The 19,791-nt window shown below is 36.8% G+C and overlaps 1 protein-coding gene across 4 annotated transcripts in view; it reads right to left on the reverse strand.

The window, feature by feature from the left end:
• GSK3B (glycogen synthase kinase 3 beta) overlaps positions 1 to 19,791 on the reverse strand; it is a 304,997-nt gene that overhangs the window by 219,266 nt on the left and 65,940 nt on the right. For all 4 annotated transcript variants that reach the window (XM_069069985.1, XM_069069986.1, XM_069069987.1 and 1 more), the window contains exon 2: positions 15,005 to 15,198. In XM_069069985.1, coding sequence (XP_068926086.1) covers positions 15,005 to 15,198 — 194 coding nt within the window. The remainder of the gene's footprint in view (positions 1 to 15,004; positions 15,199 to 19,791) is intronic.

The following is a 19,791-nucleotide window of genomic DNA, read 5'->3' on the forward strand; positions in this document are numbered from 1 at the left end:
AGAAATTAGTGCCTATTATGTGCTAGACCCTGTGCTAGGTAATGGGGGATACAGACAAAAATGAAACCCTTCCAGCCTTCAAGAACCTTACATTCTGTGAGTGAAATCACATGTATATTTAAAAAGTATGCATAAAGTATACAACATAAAATGGAATGGGGTGGGGAGGGGGGGGTAGAAAAATCAGTAAAGACCCCACATAGAAAGTAGCACTTAACCTAGATTTTGAAATAATCAGGGATTCAAAGAGGTGATGGCAAAGGCACATAGATGGAAAACAGTATCAGAAAGGGAAACAACTATTATGTGTGAAGAAGAATGAGAAGGCAAGTCTGGCTAGATCTTAGAGTTTGCATAGGCAAGTAAGGTATAGTAAGACCGAAAAGTTAGACTGGGGCCAGGTTGCAAAGAAGAGTAACATGATAGTATGTATGCCAGGGAGTTAAGACAGAAAATCTAATTAAGAAGCTATTGCACAGTCCCAGAGATAGAAGATGAGGTCCAAAACTACAGTAATGACCATAAGTGGAGAGAGAGTTGTACACTAATTTGATCAATGACTACTGTCAACTTCTGAGTGAGCCACTGAGTGAAACTCTCAAATGTAAATGATCTGTCAAGGATAATCTCACACAAAGTCCCACAAGCATATACTTATAACACTAAACTAAAATACTATGTTCTCTTATTACACATATTATACAAATATACTAGTATCAATGCTAAAACTTGGACCATCTACACCATAGAGGATGCCACCTTTCAAAGTCTTACCTATCTCATACATTACCCTCCTTCATGCTTTGTTCCAGCAAAATTGGTCTCCTCCACAGTCCTCACTTACATCGCTTCGCCTGCTATCTCAGTGCCTTTTTATGGGGTCATATTCACCTCTACTTCAAGGAACCACTCTGTATCCTTTAAGTCTTAGTTCAAGAATCTAGAGGATACCATTCCTGATTCCCAACCACCAACCCCATTTCTAGTATCTTCCCTACCTCAACTTCCTTGTATTTAACAAATATATATTTATTTTTTTGTCTATCTTGCATGAATGCAATCTGCATATATTCAAACATGTACATGTTGTCTCATCAGAAATAGATTATAAGCCCTTCAAGGGCAGGGAGTTGCTTTACTTCTATCATTTTATCCCCAGTGCCAAGAACAAAGTCAGTATTTAATCATGATTGTTGCTGATTCAGGAATTTGTCAATCCAGGGATTCGTTTTGACTGACTATGTATAGTTAAAGTATTTTTTGGAGGGTGGGAGGGAGAAAATCAATTATAACTGAAAAAGTTAAATTAAATTTAAAATATCATAGGTCTTATGAAAGGGCTTTTGTTGGTAAAAGTACAGAAACTAATTAAAAAAAAACATCAGACAAGTAGGGGAAAATGGTTCTTTGTCTCATTTTTCCATCTATGATCAATCTAACGTACAAATTAGTGTCATAATGATAAGCTTTAAAATGTATTGAATATCCAAATAACTACAAGATAAAACTCCAAACACCATATCCATCATTAAAGAGATACTGCACTTTATTCAAAAAATCTACCTGCCCCATTTTAACTATCTCTTCTCTAGAGACTACATTCAAACTAAAAATTATTCTGTCCACACACCTAACCCTTTCCCATACCCTTTAACTGATGATTATTCAGTATTTTAAGTTTTAAAAAAGACTTTCATTTGTTATCTCATATTACATAAAAATCATATGATACATAATACAAATGGTATTATTATTCCCCATTTTACAAATGCAGAAAACAAAGACTCATAAGGATTAATGGTCTTGCCCATAATCAGACAATTAATAAATAATCAATGGGGATCTGAACCCAGATCTCTCCTGCTTCCAAGTCCTACTACACTCACTGTACTATAAGATCCACAGCCACAAATTTCTCCCAATTCTTCCTTGAAAATATTTTTTCATGCACACATTCCTTCTGATTTCCTCAAAGTACTTACAATCTAATGAAAGAGACAACATGCAAATAAATATATACAAAGCAAACTACATACAGAATAAATAGGAAAAAAAATTAACAGAGGGAAAGCACTAAAATTAAGAAGGATTGGCGAGGGATTTCAGTAAAAGAAAGGATTTTAGTTGGGACTTGAAGGAAGCCAGGGAGGTCAGTAGGCAGAGCAGAGAAGAGAAAGCATTACAGGCATGGAGTCCATCCAGAAGAAATTCCCAGAGCTGAGAGATGGAGTATCTTGTCTGTAGAAAAGCCAGGCCAGTGTCACTAGACAGAAGAGTATATATTGAGGAGTAAAGTATAAGAAGACTGGAAAGCAGGTTACATCTTATGAGTCTTTGAATGCCAAATGCAGAATTTTGTATTTGATTCTAGAGATGATAGGGAGCTACTGCCATTTACTCAGTAGGAGGGTGACATGGTAAGAACTGCGTTCTGGGAAAATCACTTCAGGGGCTGAATGGAGAATGGACTGTATGACCCACTGGCAGACTATTACAGTAGTCCATGTGTGAACTGATTAGGGCTTGCACCAGAAGGGCAGTAATGTCAAAGGAGAGAACGTGGCATATTGGAGAAATGTTGCAAAAGTAAAATTGATAGGCCTCGGCAAGAGATTGAATATGGGAGGGGAGTAGTAAAGAGTCTAGGATGAATCTTAGATTGTGAGCATGAGGGACTGGGATTATCAGAAGACCTTATCCCAACTACCACTCAGAAATGATTTCTCTTTAGGCAAGTAATTTCAGTTCCTTGGAACTATTTCCTCATCTTTAAAATAAGGAAATTGGACTAGATATCAAAAACTCCTTTACACTCTATATTCCATAATATTCTTTCTGCCCAAAATACCCTCTCCAGAAATCCTACCTGTCTAATCGGTGCCCAAATAAAAGTGACTTTATAAAATCTACATTTAATTACCCAACCAAAAATTCTCTCTCCTAGAAGGCAGTGCTTAGTGACAATCCAAGTACTTATTTCATTTTACCTTCAAAAAATATTTCATAAGGGCAGACGGTGACTGGGGACTATTATTATTCCTACTTTAAAAATAACAATAATGAGACTAATTAAACACCTAAGAATGTCACATTACTTTAGTGACAGAAGGAAAATAGGAAACCTCAGTACAATACCAGACTTGCCCAAGACCACAGAGTTAACAATAGAAAACTGATTTGAACCAAAGCCTCTGGCACCAATATCATTATTCCTTTGATTAGAAAAAAATAGCTGAAAACTTGACATAAACACCTACAGGAGGGACAGACATACACTGCAGTAACTACTGCTTCGAAGTATCAAGAAAAAAGCAATATACTAATGGTCCTGAAGAGTTCAACCTTTCCCTACCTTCTCATTCTTTATGCCTTTTATCTATGTCTTTTAATACTGGTCACAAAACGAGTTGGTCATGAGGTCTACAAACAAGTTCTACAGAACACTGAATATCATGCTTCTAGAACGAAAAAAAAAAAGGCAAGAAGAATTTTGCAAAAACTTGAATGGACAATGTTTATTTTCTACCACAGTAGAAAATATGCACATAGTACAAGTTGGTATCTCTCCCGGAAAACGAAGTAAAGGATTCTAGGAAAACTTTCCCACTCCTCTCTCTGGTTAACAGAGAAAATGCAGTGTTCTTTAAAAGGTAGGGGGTAGAGGAGGTGGGAGAGAGGATAAAGAAAATATGGTTTCAAGGTTATTGTGTCTTTTTTTAAAGACTCTGAAGAAAAAATTAAACTAGACCTGTATCAAAAGGTTGAAAGAATGTGACACTGCTGAAAAAGTATAACCTAAGGAAAAAAGGAATAGAAAGGAGAGAGAATTACCAATAGAAGAGAAACCTGCTGCTTCAACTCCAATGAATAAGGCTATGGATTATGGAGTTAAGGGGTACAGAAAGAAGAGATAAATAGCGGTAGATGATGATTCCCTGCAAAGTATATGGAAGCACTTAGCTGTGGATCTGAAATTAACAATACAGAAGCCTGTAAAACTTCCTGGAAAGGGTATACAGAACACAACAGAGGATCTCCCAAAACTTGTCAAACTACTGTTCATTTCTGTAGATTCACATGGGAGCAAACACTATTACCAGGATTTATTGCTAAGAATTACAAAGTTCTGGAAAAGAAACTCTTAGAGAAAGGGGATCATTGCCTCCATTTCTCCTACACTCTTATCCCCTACACTCATTTCTCAAGCCCTTGTAATCTAACCTCCAATTACACTAATCATCTAAAACTATTTTCTCTTAACCAATAAATCCAAATAAAATATAAATAAATAAATATATAAATTTAAAATAAATAAATAAAAATAAATTCTTTTCTCAGTTCTGATGCTACTTGTCATCTCTGAATCTTTTTGCTTTCTTAATCTCTCATCCCCTCTTCTCTCTCTCCCTTCTTCTCTCCTTTCTTTCTCTACCCTTCCTTTTCTCCCTCCCATCAGACCATTCCTAGATCACCCAAATTATGGGTGTACTCCCAAGGCTGTCATGGGTTCTTTTAGCCTTCCTCTTTGTCCTTTTACCATCTTCCATGGGTTTAATTATGTAAGGAGATGATTACAAAATCTAAAGTAAAATCTACAAATAATGAGCACAACATTTTAATATCAAGCAAAATTCTAGGATGAATTATTTAAGAACTGGTTAGTACAAGTCTAAAAATGGAATTAGTGTCCATAAAAATCTTAAACATCTCTATAAATTAATAAATTTCTATATAGAAATAACAGAGGTGGGGCTCCAGCTCCCACCTCTTCCAATTCATGTAAAAGGTGACTCTGAACAAACTTTGGAGCTACAGAACCCACAAAATGACACAGAGAAGCTAACCTCCTGCTGAGGACAGCCCAGCAGGCGGTAGGCAGCGCAGCGCTCTGGGAGCTGACCCCAGCCCCACACAAACCAGTTGTCGCCCCTCCCCCCACTCCAAGTTTTTGCCTCAGGGTGGGCCTGACCAGTTGCTGGCTGGAGGGACTTCAGATCACCAACAGCTGTGGCAGTTTACAGAATTATCAACCCATAGATATTAAGGACTAAATGAGAGGTCAGTGCAGTTTGGACTTTGGGATCAAGTAGTTCGGGGGTGCAGTAGGCCTTTGCCTGTGGCGTAAGAAGCCACTGAGGCACCATGGTGCAGCCACAGCCATGGCTGTGCAGCCACTGCCATGTGGCAGCTTCAGCTCCTAGCCTGCAGATTGTAGGAGGACCAAGCAACCAGTCTGAAGGGTAATCGCTCTTGCTTTAACCTGCCTGGATCTGGATTGCAGCCTAGGGTGGAAGTCCTGGGGTGTGCAACCAGCTTGCCAGAGCATGTGGAGGCTTCAGAGATGGCACCCAACTAATACCTTCAGCAGCTGAGAAAACCCCAGCAATTGGGACAGAGTGGTGTTCCAATGGACAGAGTGGTGTTCCAATGGACAGACGGTGTCAGAGTTCTACTGTGGAAAAAAGCCCAAAAGTCAAGTAATTGAGTGGCAATATGAGGAGGCAAAGGAAGCAAACCAAGCAGAGCAACCCAACTTCACATTCCTATTTTGGGGACAAAAAGGATCAAAGCACGGAACAGGAGGAAGACAGCGAAGTCACAACTCCTACACCAAAAGCTTCCAAGAAAAATCCAAGCTCATTATAGGCCATAGAGGACTTCAAGAAGGATTTTGAAAACCAAATAAGAGGAGTGGAGGAAAAATTGGGAAGAGAAATGAGAACGATGCAAGAAAATCATGAAAAGAGAGTCAACAACCTGACTGAAGAAAATAACAACTTAAAAAATAGACTAACTCAAATGGCAAAAGAGGCTCAAAAAGCCAATGAGGAGAAGAATGCCTTAAAAAGCCGAATTTGCCAGATGGAAAAAGAATCTCAAAAGTTCACTGAAGAGAATCATTCCCTCAGAATTAGATTGGAGCAAATGGAAGTTAGTTTCTTTATGAGAAATCAAGATACTATTAAACACATCCAAACAAATGAAAAAATAGAAGGCAATGTGAAATATCTCATGGGAAAACCACTGACCTGAAAAATAGATCCAGGAGAGATAATTTAAAAATTATTGGACTACTTGAAAGCCATAATCAAAAAAAGAACCTAGAAATCATTCTTCAAGAAATGCTCAAGGAAAACTGCCCTGATGTTTTAAAACCAGAGGACAAAATAGAGATTGAAAGAATCCACTGATCACCTCCTGAAAAAGATCCCAAAAAGAAAACTCCTAGGAATATTATAGCCAGGTTCCAGAATTCCCAGATTAAGGAGAGAATTACAAGCAGCCAGGAAGAAACAATTTGAATATTGTGGAAACACAATCAGGATAACACGGGATCTGGCAGCTTCTGCACTAAGGGATTGAAGGGCTTGGGATATGATATTCTGGAGGTCAAAGGAGCTGGGATTAAAACCAAGAATCACCTACCCAACAAAACTGAGTATCATGTTTCAGGGGAAAATATGGTCATTCAGTGGAACAGAGGACTTTTAAGTATTCTTGATGAAAAAAACCAGAGTTGAATAGAAAATTTGACATTCAGATACAAGAAACAAGGGAAGCATGAGAAGGTAAACAGAGAAAAGAAATCATAAGGAACTTATCAAAGTTGAACTATTTACATCCTACATGGAAAAACGATAATTGCAACTTATGAAACTTTTCTCAGTATGAGAATAGCTGAAGGGAATAGAAATATATATATATACATATATATATGTCTATATAGGAGGGTATATGGGCATATGAATACATATGTGAATGTGTGTATATATGTGTACAGGTATACATAGAGGGCACAGGACCAATTTAATAGGAAGGGATGATACTTAAAAGGTCATATTAAGAGGTGAGAGAAGAATATAATGAGAGGAGATGGGCAGAGACAGAATGGGGTAAGCTATCTCATATGGAAGAGGCAAGGGAAAATGGTTACAATGGAGGGGAAGAATAGGAAGGCAAAAGGAATGGGTCAACCTTAGTCTCATTGAATTTGACTTAGGGAGAGAATGACATACACACGAAATAGGGTATCTTGCCCTACAGGAGAATAGGGGGGAAGGGGATGAGAGGGGGGATGATGGAAGGGAGGGCAGGCTGGGGGGAAGGGAAGTTGGAAGCAACCACTTTTGAAAAGGTACAGGATCAAAGTAGAGAATAGAACAAGAGAATAGATAGGAGGGAGGGAAATATAGTCAGTCTTTTACAATATATCCACTGTTTTGCATAGCTACACATGTACAACCTATATTGAATTGCTTATCTTCCCAGTAAGGGTGGGTAACAAGGGAGGAAGGGAATGAATCTGGAATTCAAAGCTTTAAAATCAAATGTTTAAATATGTGTGTGTGTGTGTGTGTGTATATATGTGTGTATATGTATATATATATATACACACACACTATTATTAATATTATTTTACATGTAACTGGGAAATAAGATATACAGGCACTGGGGCATCTACCATGAGATCCACCATGCCCTACTTGAAAGTCAGAGGGGATATGGGAGAAGATATGGGAGAGAGAAGATTGGAGGAGGGGATATGCAGTGGGATCACTACTTTGGGGAGGTGGGTAGGGGGAAAAAAGGAGAGAAAATCTGTAACTCAAAATCTTGTGGAAATTTATGATGTAAACTATAAGTTAATAAAGCATTTGATAAAAAACAAAAACAACAAAAAAAGAAATAACAGAAAGGGAAATCCCATTCAAAATGGTAACAAAAAGCATTAAAGATCTAAGAGCAAATCTACCAAATCTCAGTGAAGACTGTGGAAAGGTAATGGTGGATGGTAGGTAAGAAGGTAGATGGAAGATAATATGAAAGGGGAAGGCATTAGCAGCTGGGGGGTAAAAGGAAAGGCCTCTTACAGGGCTATCAGTTGAGCCTTAAAGGAAACCAGGAAAACTAAGAGGCAAAAGTGATAGAACAGATCCATCCAGTTATTAGGGACAGGCTGTGCAAAATGAGGCAGGAGATGGAATGCCATGCATGCTCAAGGAACTATAAGCCAATGTTGCTGGATCACTGGGTACATGGAGGGGAGAATGCTGCAGAAAGATTGGAAAGGTGGGAAGAGGCTAAGTTATAAAAAGCTTTAAATACCAAACAAAGTGTTTTATATTTTATCCTGAAGAATAGTGACAATAAAGAGCTCACAGGACAGGGAAGTATATGACAAAAGTCATACCTACATTTCAGAAAAAGCACCATGGTAGCTGAGTTTTGAGTATGGACTGGAGTGAGGAGAAACATGAGGCAAGGAGACCAGTTATGAGGCTATTGCAATGGTCTAAGAGAGAGATGAGGAAGGCCTGAACTAAGGTGTTGGCTAGATAAGCAGAAAGAAGAGAAAATATATGAGAGATTTTGTGAAGGTAAGAAATGACAAGACTTAGCGATGGACTGGACATATAAAGTGAATGAGGATGAGTGATCCAGGATGACACTAAGATTGTAGAAGGGCGGTGACAATGATAGGGAAATTTGGAAATGGAGAGTTTGGGATAGAAGATAATGAATTCTGTTAAGAAAACTATATGTGTTTTGGTGAGGGGAAAAGTTACAGGCAACTAGGATAAGATGTCACCAGGTGGCAGTAGGGCCTTAGTTGATGGTAAATTATACAAAAGAGCGAAAAATAGACGCAAGCTGTCAACTGACAGATCTAATGGTAGGAGATCACAGCAAACATCACATGACCCTCCAAAAGCACACCCCCCAGCTTACAGTCAGAATGAAAATCGTCCTAAGTGCATAACTCATGTGACTGCAATCCAAGACTTTAAAGAAGGTAGTAATGAACTCTGCACTAGGTCACTCTCTATTCCACTGGATTTATGGAATATTTCAAATCAATAACTATTTCTTAAACTTCTATTTATGTGCAGGACACTGTGAAACAGATATTTCTTGCCATCAAGGAACTTACAATTTAATAGGGGAGACTAGGAAAGAAGACAAACAACACAAAGATAAAATGAGACTAAGTACAAAAGAGAAATACAAACAAAATGCTCTGAGAAACATTCCAGATGGAAGAATAATGGAAGGTTTCACAGGAAGAGGCAGCATCTGAACTATGTCTTGAAGTGAGGATTTTCAACAGGTACATGTGGGGAGAGGGACATTCAAGATACATTCAAGTGCTGAGAGATGGTGTAAGAGAAGTAGAGGGAGGACAATAACGTGATGATGAACAGTTCAGCTTGATTACACTGTAGAGCATATACAAGAGATGATATCAGATATACCTGGGAAAGTCATTAGAAATCACCTTTTGAAAGGCCTTGAGTGCCAGAATTTTAAAAATTACCTTGTTCCACTGGCAACGAAAAACCAGTTAAGGTTTTTTAATGTGAGAGTGACCTGATTAGGGAAGTACTTTAGTCAGTTTAAATGGACACTAGTATGAAGGAAGTATTAGAGCAGAAACAGACTACATAATGGGAGTTCTTAACCATTTTCGTATGTGTTATGGATTTCTTTGGCAGTAAGGTGAAACCTGTAGACCCTCTTTCCAAAATAACATTTTTAAATGTACAATATACAGCACAATGGATTACAAAAGAAACCAAGGGTCAGTGAAAAGAGCAATGTAGTGTTGTTTTTTTTAAACCATCCAAGTTCATAGACTTCCTAAAAATTATTCAATAGACATCTTGAGGGTCTGTGATCATCAGGTTAAGAACCTCTAGCCTAAAAGAACCAAAACTAAAAAGTGTGAGAGTTGAAACAAGGAGATAGGTGTAAGAGATGTGTTAAAATTGAATGAACTGGACTTAACATGTGTCAGACATAGCTCTGTTCTTCCCTTGCTCCTGCACTCCCTTCCTCATCTCTTCATCTTCAGGAGTCAGGCAACTAGGATAAGCTCAAGGACTACTTTCCACATGAAGCCTTTGTGATCCCCATAGTACTTTCTCCTCCCTAACTACTTTTGTTTTTTAACTGTTTTGTATTTATTCAATATATACTTAACATGTATATTTGTCATTTCCTCCACTAGAACATAAGTTCCTTACAAGGAAGGATTGTGTGATTCTTTGTACTTATAGCTCCAATAACTAGCACAATGCCTGGCATTTAGTAAACATGTAATACTTCACTGGTTAATCATAACAGAGGCAGAAAGTTGGTTAGTAAAGAAAAGTTTCATTCATTTTGAATATGGATGCAACAAATATTAAAGTCTCTTCTACAATGATTAAGTTCAGATGATTTACCCAGTATCATAACGAAGATATTACACCCCTTGAAATCTTCAGATATTACATTACAAAGATGGAATTTTTCACTCAGGCTCAGTGTTAGCGGTACACTTTTTACCGTGAGTGCTTTTAAAAGAGCCATATCAGTAATTCAGTACCAGGAACCTTTTCTACTAAGTCTTGTAAGAAATAAAATTGATACAGAGAAATTACAAGTAAGGTACAGCTGAAAGTAGCTGAAGTTCAACATACAGTTGAGAGGAACCATTCCCCATGATCTGCAACTTGTAAACTGTCATCATCTCTCCCTCACAAAGAAGGTGTACAATAAAATTAAGCTCCCATCTCCATAGTTGTATATCCCTTTTAAAAGTTGAAACCAAGTTGAAGACCTAGGCCAGGAGGGCTGTGATGAATCACACAAAATAAAAGGAGAGTCATATCATACAAATGAAAATAAAGTCAATTTACTAAGCTACAAATGGAATTTACTGGGATTTAATATGGAAAATCGTTACTCAATTGTATTTATTGTAGGTAACTAGTTTTTTGAAATTGGTGAAGCTTTTCCTCTGTCCCATTGCCAGTAAACAACTACCCACAACCACCATCACTATCATTCCTTTAAAACAGCCCAAATCCATAAAAACAATACATATATCATTACAGGCATTTCTAAAGTCGATTCCAACCAAATCAATTCTGAATAAGTACTTTTCTGCAAAGGAATTATTCACAAAGAAGAACTCAATCTACAAGCAATATATAGATGTTAGGCTATTACAGTGACTCTTGCTGTTTAAAAATTTCCTAAACAGCACAAAATCTCAGAAACATTCTAAGTTATTTCAAGTTTAAGTTCTTCCTGATTTTTCTTCTTCTCTCTCTGATTTGTCCTCTTTCTGTTTTGAAGAAAGTGACCTATTATGCTCATCCTGGTCCATAACAGTTGGTATTTCCCAAAGCTCTGTCTCAGAGACTTGAGCTTCTCTTTATTTACTTTGGTCCCTTGTGGGTACCCACATTGAAGCTTCAACTCTCATATTTACAATGGTAACTCCAAAATCCATATAGTTCAGAAATTCTCAGCACCTTTCCAAAACTGGTTTTTGTTTTTGTTTTTGGAGGTCGGGGAGGATGACACGACACAACTTGGATTAAGTGACTTGCCCAAGGCCACATAGTTACGAAATGTCAGAGGTCAAATTTGAACTCAGGTCCTCCTGATTCTAGGGCTGGTGCTCTATCCACTGCACCACCCAGCTGCCCCCCCAATACTATATTTTCCAAGTGCTTGAGAAGGGATGTTTACTTAAGCTGTGCTGACAGCACAATAAATTCAATATGCCTAAAACTGAATTCAAATAAAAAATATTGCCTTAGAATTAGGCTCTTCCCCACAGAAAACCAGGAAGTTCATCTGCCCTGTCCACTTCTCTCAACAGCAACATTTCTCCAGTTCCCCAAATGTCAAATTTGTCTGCCGCCTTCTCTTTTCTCCTCCTCTTATTATACACAACTACTATTACTATTATGAAACATATATCTGTAAGCAGACTCATAGGATCATAGGATTCTGAGCTGGAAAGGAATTTACAATCATCTACTCTTCATTTCACAACCGAGGAAAATGACCTTGAGCAAGGTTAGGTGACTGTTAAAGAGCACAAAACAGTAGGACCCAGGCCCAGTGTTCATTTGACTACACTGTGCTGCCTCTACCAGTCTATACATGAAGCTTAAATATTTTTAATCACTGATATATCAGATTTAGTCCCTGATTTTTCAATCTATATTAGCAATACTCTCTAGATCAAGGATATTCCAAATCCAGCACTCTTCTTCATTATACCATGGTCTGTGCTGTTCCCCCATAGAAAAGCTCCTTCAAGGCAGAAATTGTTTCATTTATATCTTTTTATTCCTAATACTATGTACACAGGAGATAGGGATAAGGAATGGACCTAAAAAATTCATTAGTACAGGGAACTCTCGGGTAAAGAAATTGTTTCTTCCAACACAGGTTGGTATTTTCTAATTTATAATTTTAAGAAGTTGCCTAGAGCATTGAGAAGTTAATTGACTTGTCAAGGATCACACTGTCATTATCTTTGAAAGGCCAAATTTGAACCCAGGTCTTCTTGGCTTAAGGTCAGCTGTCTTTCACCTACACTCTGATGCCTCTTATACATGCCTTGTACATAATAGAAACTGTTGCTTGACAGAGAAAAGTGACTTCAAGTACTTAAAAAAGTGGTTCCTGATCAGAGTTCAGGAAATACATCAGGTCTTACTAGGAGAGTGAAAACTGGCAATCCAATTAAAACAAAGAAAACAAAAACTTCATAAAGCAAGCAAGGTTTTACTCTAAGTATATAAAGTACAGGTAAAAAGTACTTGCAAATGTCCCAGATTCAAAGAAGAGTACTATAATTCAGGTAAGGGCTGAGTGTCAAGGAAAGTTAAGGGAAAAAGGAAACGAGAAATGGTTACTCACCTTCAGCCCTGCACCTAAGTTCTTTACATACAAGCTTCTGTTTTCTTGTCTCTTGATATACAGAAGCTATCCTAGTACTGCTATCTCATTGCTTTGATGTACCATGAATTAGAACCCTCAGAGCTAGACACACATGGTACTATCCCTGTCTCAACTGGGTCCACCTTAGATGTCACACAAACTATCTGCTCAAGGGGAACAAAGGCTTCTACAACTACAGGTCACAGTTTCATTTTTTGTTTCAAATATGCTACCTGATGATTTCTAGCATTTTGTAAGCATGTGGGGCTGTAGCAACATATTCGACTTTTGCCTTCCCTGGTTAGAACCAATCTGGAGAAATGTGTTAAGTTCTGAGTACAATATTTGAGGAAGAACATTCACAATCTTGAGGGCATCCCTAGGAAGGCAAACAGGATGATAATAAAGAGTTCCAAGTTCATGCTCTGTGAGAACCGGCTGAAGAAAATGAGGATACCTGGCTTGAAAAAGTGAAAGAAGGAGTATGGAATGAGGGGGCAGAGACAACAGCAGCACAACAACCATTCTGAAGTACCTGAGAGGCTGATCTGTAGAATGTATATTAGATTTAGATCAGTTCTTCTTGATCCCAGAATGAACACAGCTGCCAAGAGGCAAATCTGGATTTGATAATAAAGAAAAACTTTTAAAGAGAGTTTTTCCCAAATAGTAGAAAGGACTGTTCGAGGAGCTAGGAAGTAGGTTGCCCTCACTAGAGATCTTCAAAGGCTAGAGGTATAACAGAGGGAGCTATTTTTCAGGTTCAGCTCAGAGCAGACAGGCACCGAGGTCCCTCTTAACATGAAACTTCTTTGATTGTTCAAGAAATAGATAAGAGTTACTTACTCCTTAGTCTTCTTCCTGGGACACACAGCAAGAAGTTTAATGTCTATCATGCTATAAATACAGATGGCTATATAATGTCTCATCTTACTACCATAAAGGAAGCTCATCTGATCATTTCTGCTTAAGTCAGGGGTAGGGAACCTGCTGCCTTGAGGCCACATGTGGCCTTCTAGGACGTTGGGTGAGGACTTCTGACTTGAGTCCAGTTTTACAGAACAAATCCTTTTACTCAGGGGATTTGTTCTGTGAAGTCTGGATTCGGTCAAAGGGCTGCACTTGAAGCCACATGTGGCCTCGAAGCCACAGGCTCCCCACCCCAAACCATGGGCCTGGAGAGAATCTCCCCATATTTATCCACCAGGGTTTAGCTTTTCACTACTTATGAGTTCAGTGTCTTCAAGTCATTGTTTTTCAAATCAGAGGTCTCAACAACCCAGTTTTTCTCATACAATTTAACCTTAAATTGACTCTTCTATGAATGCCTCAAAAGGTCTGCAAAACTCTTAAGGACAAGAAATGAATTCTTTAAGAATTATAATCTTGTTACTCTAAAGGAGTGAAGCTATTTCATTTTGAAATGACTTAATCACTAGGTAAAAAGAAATGGAGCTCTGAATATCTCTCTTTCTGATTCCACTAAGGAATGAACCCTAAACATTGCCTATTCTAAAGACTGGGAAGTAGAGTCAATCAAAGAGATATAGAACAAGTGGCCAGAAAAGCTGAAAAATTCTGATAGTGTGGCATCACTGTAGTAAAGAGAACAAATTTTATCTAGAAAGAGAGAGTGGTCAACAGTGACAAATACAGATATGGTCCTAATACAGACATACTATTAGCTTGCTCTTATACTCTAACCCAAAGAAATATGGACCCAATTAAAGAAGCTATTGGCACAGATAAATATTTAGAAATAACAGAATTTCATATGCTGAGCTGAATGTTGACAGACCTATTTCTGAATGTCAGTTGCAATAGTACATTAATGCATTTATGCATGGTTTAATTTTAACAAATTCTGGAGGACATCATGTTAACAAACCTGTAAACTACAAGTCTTTAGAAAAATTCTTTCTTCAAGATTTAGTAACTATTTCTTTTAATGCAAAAACATCATTTTTAGAGACACATACTTTTCCCTCTCCATTGAGACTACCACCTATAAGGCCAAAAGTAAAACAGAACATGTTTTCTTAAAAGAAAATAGAGAAAAAAAGAAAAGTCTAAGGAAAAGTAAAACTCACCTTCCATTTGAATAAATCATCATCCCAATCCAGCACTACTACTCCCAAACTAGACTCTGAAGAACATGTTAAAATCTATATATCTGAATTACTAAAAAATCTGCCCAACAAAACTGAAAGAAAACATGATTAGAAAAATGACATAAAAATAATCACAAAAATATGTAAAATTACAGAAATCTCACCTTAAATCTCTTGTCCTGCAGTACTTTTTTGATGGCAACTAGTTCTCCTGAATCACAAAGTTTGGCTTGATACACTACACCAAACGACCCATTCCCGATCACCTTAGTGTCTGTATAACTGACTTCCTGTGGCCTGTCTGGACCCTGTCCAGGAGTTGCCACCACTGTTGTCACCTTGCTGCCATCCTTGTCTCCTGGAGAGGAAATCACAAAAAATACAGTATCAAAATAAATCTCTATAAACAAAGAAATCTTCTAGACTCTGGATACATTATTAAAATTATAATTAATTTAAATTAAGAGTGCTTGAATATGAGGAAAAAATGCTTTGGAAGGTAATCTTAAGTTTCTTTGTACATGAGCAATTTTACTTGAAAACAAGTATATATATATGTATATATATTCCATATGAAAATTTTTAAAAAATGAAATCACATGAAGCAGAAATCCTCTAAGCATACAGTCATCATTTGGTGGACCAGGATAGAAAACCTTAAAATGATAACCATTAACATATTTTTATTTTTTTACTCTTAAAATAAGATAATGAAGCACCTGAAAATAAGATCTCAAACAAGGAAAATGGGTATTAAATACTATAAGAAGTAAAAATGCTAGGTTAACTCAAAATAGAAACTAAGAAGCACTGTGGTGTAGTAGAAAGAACACTGATCTATAGTCAGAGAACGTGAGTTTGAATCTGTGCAACCTTAGGAAAGTCATTTACCCTCCCTCCCTGAATCTCAATTTCTTCTTCCATAAAATGAAGGTTTATAACTGAAATTGTAGGATTCCTTCTGACAATATCTATAAGCTTATCTATCACTGTCCTCCATATGCTATATAACACAGAACATTAAAGCATGAAGGCACTATTAAGAGGATATCTATTCTAAAACACTAATGTTCAAGAAATCATGGAAAATTACATATAAAAAGGGAATATTAAAGATTTGGTCAGCCTTTTCATTTTACAAATGGGCAAATTTAATTTCTTATACTGAGATTATTCAACAGTAAAGTTAAAATATATCTCTCTTATACAAAGATTTTACTTTTTGACATTTTATGACAATTTTAATAAAGTAATTTTACAACCCTCAAATATATGCTATAAGTAAATGCTTAATCAAAAACATGCCCATTTCACTTGATCTATCCTTATTTCTATTGTAATATGTGTTATTAATAAAACAATGTAGTTAAGCATATCTGTGGCTGTGTGAATCACTTGATCAAACATTGAGACTAAGGGTTTTGGCTCCTTCTTAGACATAATTACTTTTGTTCTCCTAAAGAGCCAAACAAGATTAAGGTGGCCCTAGCTAACCATCTTGGAAAGGTATATCCCTAGTCACAAAGGGGACTCTCACAAGAAAATATGCATGTTTATCATCACTACTAGAAAAAAAAAATCAATGTTATATTCCAGGGGTCTTATAGCCATGAGCTAAGAATGTTTTTTTACATTTTAAAGTAATTTTTTATTGTATAAAAAACGTAAAAATCATTCTTAAACAGAAATGGGGATCGATGCCTGTTATGTCCTATTTATGACAGATCAGAAACAGCAAATTTAAATACAGAGGAAACTAAGTTATAAATAAAGAACATATATACATTTTTTTGAGAGATAGACAAACAGCGCTAATTGGTACATTATAAATTTATGTTATACAACTTCATTGCAGCAAGGCAGGATTTTTATTCCTGAGTGATTCCCTCACACCAAATAAAAGCTATTCCAAACCTTCTATTCCCTCCTCAAGCCCCCCACGACTCTTCCTTCTGCCTCTCAGTTGAGAAACTTGGCCCTAACTTTGCTGAAAATAATGCAGGTCAGTCAATAAGCTCCCTCTTTTCCCATTTTCTTCATTTCTAAACTCTATGACATCACCTCCTACTTTATTGTCCATTCCACTAATCTGTCAAAGAGAGAGCCCTTCTCCTTGCCAAGATCAATCCCTCTACAAGTGCACTTGAACCCATCCCCTCCCATCTTCTCTAATGGAATGCATCCTCAATCATCTTCCTCTTATCAATCATCAACTGATTCTTTTCCTACTGCTTTTAAACATGCCTAAGTCTCTCTTATGCTTAAAAAACCTTCACTAGACTCCATTACCCCTCAAACTATCGTCCTATATCTCCCTTTCTCAAACCAAGTTAGGTGAAAAGGTATTTGCTGACTTCCTCTTCCATTCAGCCTATAACCCTGGCAATCTGACTTTCAACCTCATCTTTCAACTAAAATTGCTCTCTCTATTATTACCAATGATCATATTGCCATATCTAATAATGTTTTTTCAGTCCTCTTCCTTCTTGATCTGCAACATTTGATACTGCTGATCACCCAGTTCTTTTGTATACTCTTTTCTGACTTCTTGGTTTGTCTTGCTGGTTTATCATCCAACACACACCCCCTAACTATGGGAACTGCCAAAGATTCTGTTCTGGGTCATCTTCTATTCCCCTTTACTCTCTCTTGATAAACTCATCAATTCAATGGGTTTAACTATCAGCTTTATGAAGATAATGTGCAGATTAGATAGAGACAGAGACAGATCCAGCCCCAAAATCTTCTCCAAACTTCAGTCTCAGACTACCAATTAAGTATTGTACATACCAAACTAGAGACAATGTAAATGAGAAATGTCTAAAACTTAACTCACTATCTCTTCCCTTATACCTTCCCCTCTTCCAGACTTCCTTCTATGTGTCAAATGCACTACTCTCCTTTCAGTGCCTCAGGCTCATAATCTTGGCATTATCCTAGCCTATTTATTCTCCCTCATCCCACATATCCAACCAGCTGCCAAATTTTACCATTTCTACCTTCACAGCCTGTCTCACATTCAACCCTTCTATCTACTCACATTATTACCATGGTAGTTCAGGCCTACATTACTGCAACAGTCTCCTAATTGTTTGGCATCTCATCTCTCCAATTCATCCTACACAATACTATACTGCCAACTGATGATTTTCCATAGGGATGGATATGACCATGTCCTACCCTATTACTTCCAGGATCAAATGTAAATTTTCTTTTCAGCTTTTAAAGCTCTTCTGAGCCTTCATAAATCTCTCTTTACCCTTCCATCCTTCTTACACTATATCCCTACCACATATGCTACAATTTAATATTGTCCTTCCTTGCATACAACACTCCATTTCCCAAATGCAGGAATTTTCACTAATTGCCTCCCCATGACTGGAATTCTTTCGCTTCCTCATCTCTAATTGCTGCTTTCCTGTGCTTTCTTCAATCCTTAAATTAAGTTCAACTTTACCCAAGACAACTTTCACAGAACTTCTCAATCTTAGTGCCTTCCCTCTGACAGCATCTCTCATTGATCCTGTACACATTTTGCTTTTAACATAGTTGTTTGCATGTCATCTCCCCCACTGGATTGTGAGAACCTTGAAAGGAAGGAGTGTCTGCTGCCTTTCTTTCTATATCCCCAGTACTTAGCACACAATGTGACATATATATCTATTATACAGATATAACTACTATGTTATAGATATATATATTTGATCTGTTATACATATCTATGTTTTGTGTTATAGATATAACTGCTACACATGCTTTATATATATATATATACACACACGTGTACATCCATATGTGTGTATGTTAATTGTTTATACATCTTGAATACTAAACTCTTAGCAGAAAATCTTAATGCAGACTGTTTTCCCATCAGACCACTTGCCTTCTAATCCTCAGTGTTTTCATTTTGTTTGTGCAGAAACTTGTCAGTTTGATGTAATCAAAGTTATCTTTTTTTTAACTATACCCCTTGTTTAGTTAAGAACATATCTCTTACACCTAGCTATAAAGGGTTATAATTTTTTATAGTACAGAATTTAATATTAATGTCACCTAACCATTTAAAATGCACTGTAGTATAAAGTATTAATCTAAGTCTAATTTCCGCCTGACTACTTTCCATTTTTCCGAGAAGCTTTCTCAAATAGAGAGTTCTTCCCTAAGTAATTTATGTTTTCTGCTTTACTGAATTCTATAATTTCTGATTCTTCCTTGTCTGTTCCATTGCTCTACCACTCCTTTTTTAAAAAAATCAATACTAGATGTTTTTGATGACTGCTGCTTTATAATATAGTTTAACATCTGGAAATGCTATTTCTACTTTGTTCCTACCTTGATTCATTATTTCCCTCAATATTCTGTAGAACTTTTATCTTTCCAAATCAATTTTGTTACTTTTTTGAGTTCTATAACTATCTCTTTGATAATTTAATTGATATAACATTAAAAGCATAAATTAGCTTTGGTATTTTCATTTTTACTATATTGGCACACCCTAGCCCTGAGCACTGAATATTCCACTAGTTACTTAAGTTTTTTTTTCTTCATTTCTTTAAGGAATACTTTAATTGAATCTGTGCAGGTACTTCGAGTGCTTTGGTAGAATGAAGATTTTATGCATTGTGCAATTATTTGGAAGTGAACTTCCTTTTCTATTATTGCCTCTTGATTTTGTTACTATGTAGAAATGTAGTTGAGTTTTGAGGGTTTATTTTATAGTCTACAACTTTGCTGAAACTACTGTCTCGATTAATATATCTTTGCTGATTCTCTAGGATTTTCAAATAATCCATCCTATACATCATCAGCAAAGTAGGATAGTTTTATCTTCTCTTTATGACTTTAATTTCTTTCCCTTTTTTTATTACTCTTGCTAGTGTTACCAAAACTACATTAAAGAACAATGAAAAGACTGGGCATCTTTGTTGTACTCCTGTATTTACTGAAAAAA

This window comes from Petaurus breviceps, unplaced genomic scaffold (genome assembly GCF_028583685.1).
Source record: "Petaurus breviceps papuanus isolate PSGF00001 unplaced genomic scaffold, PetGlider_PUasm1.0 90792, whole genome shotgun sequence".
Taxonomy (NCBI): Eukaryota; Metazoa; Chordata; class Mammalia; order Diprotodontia; family Petauridae; genus Petaurus; species Petaurus breviceps.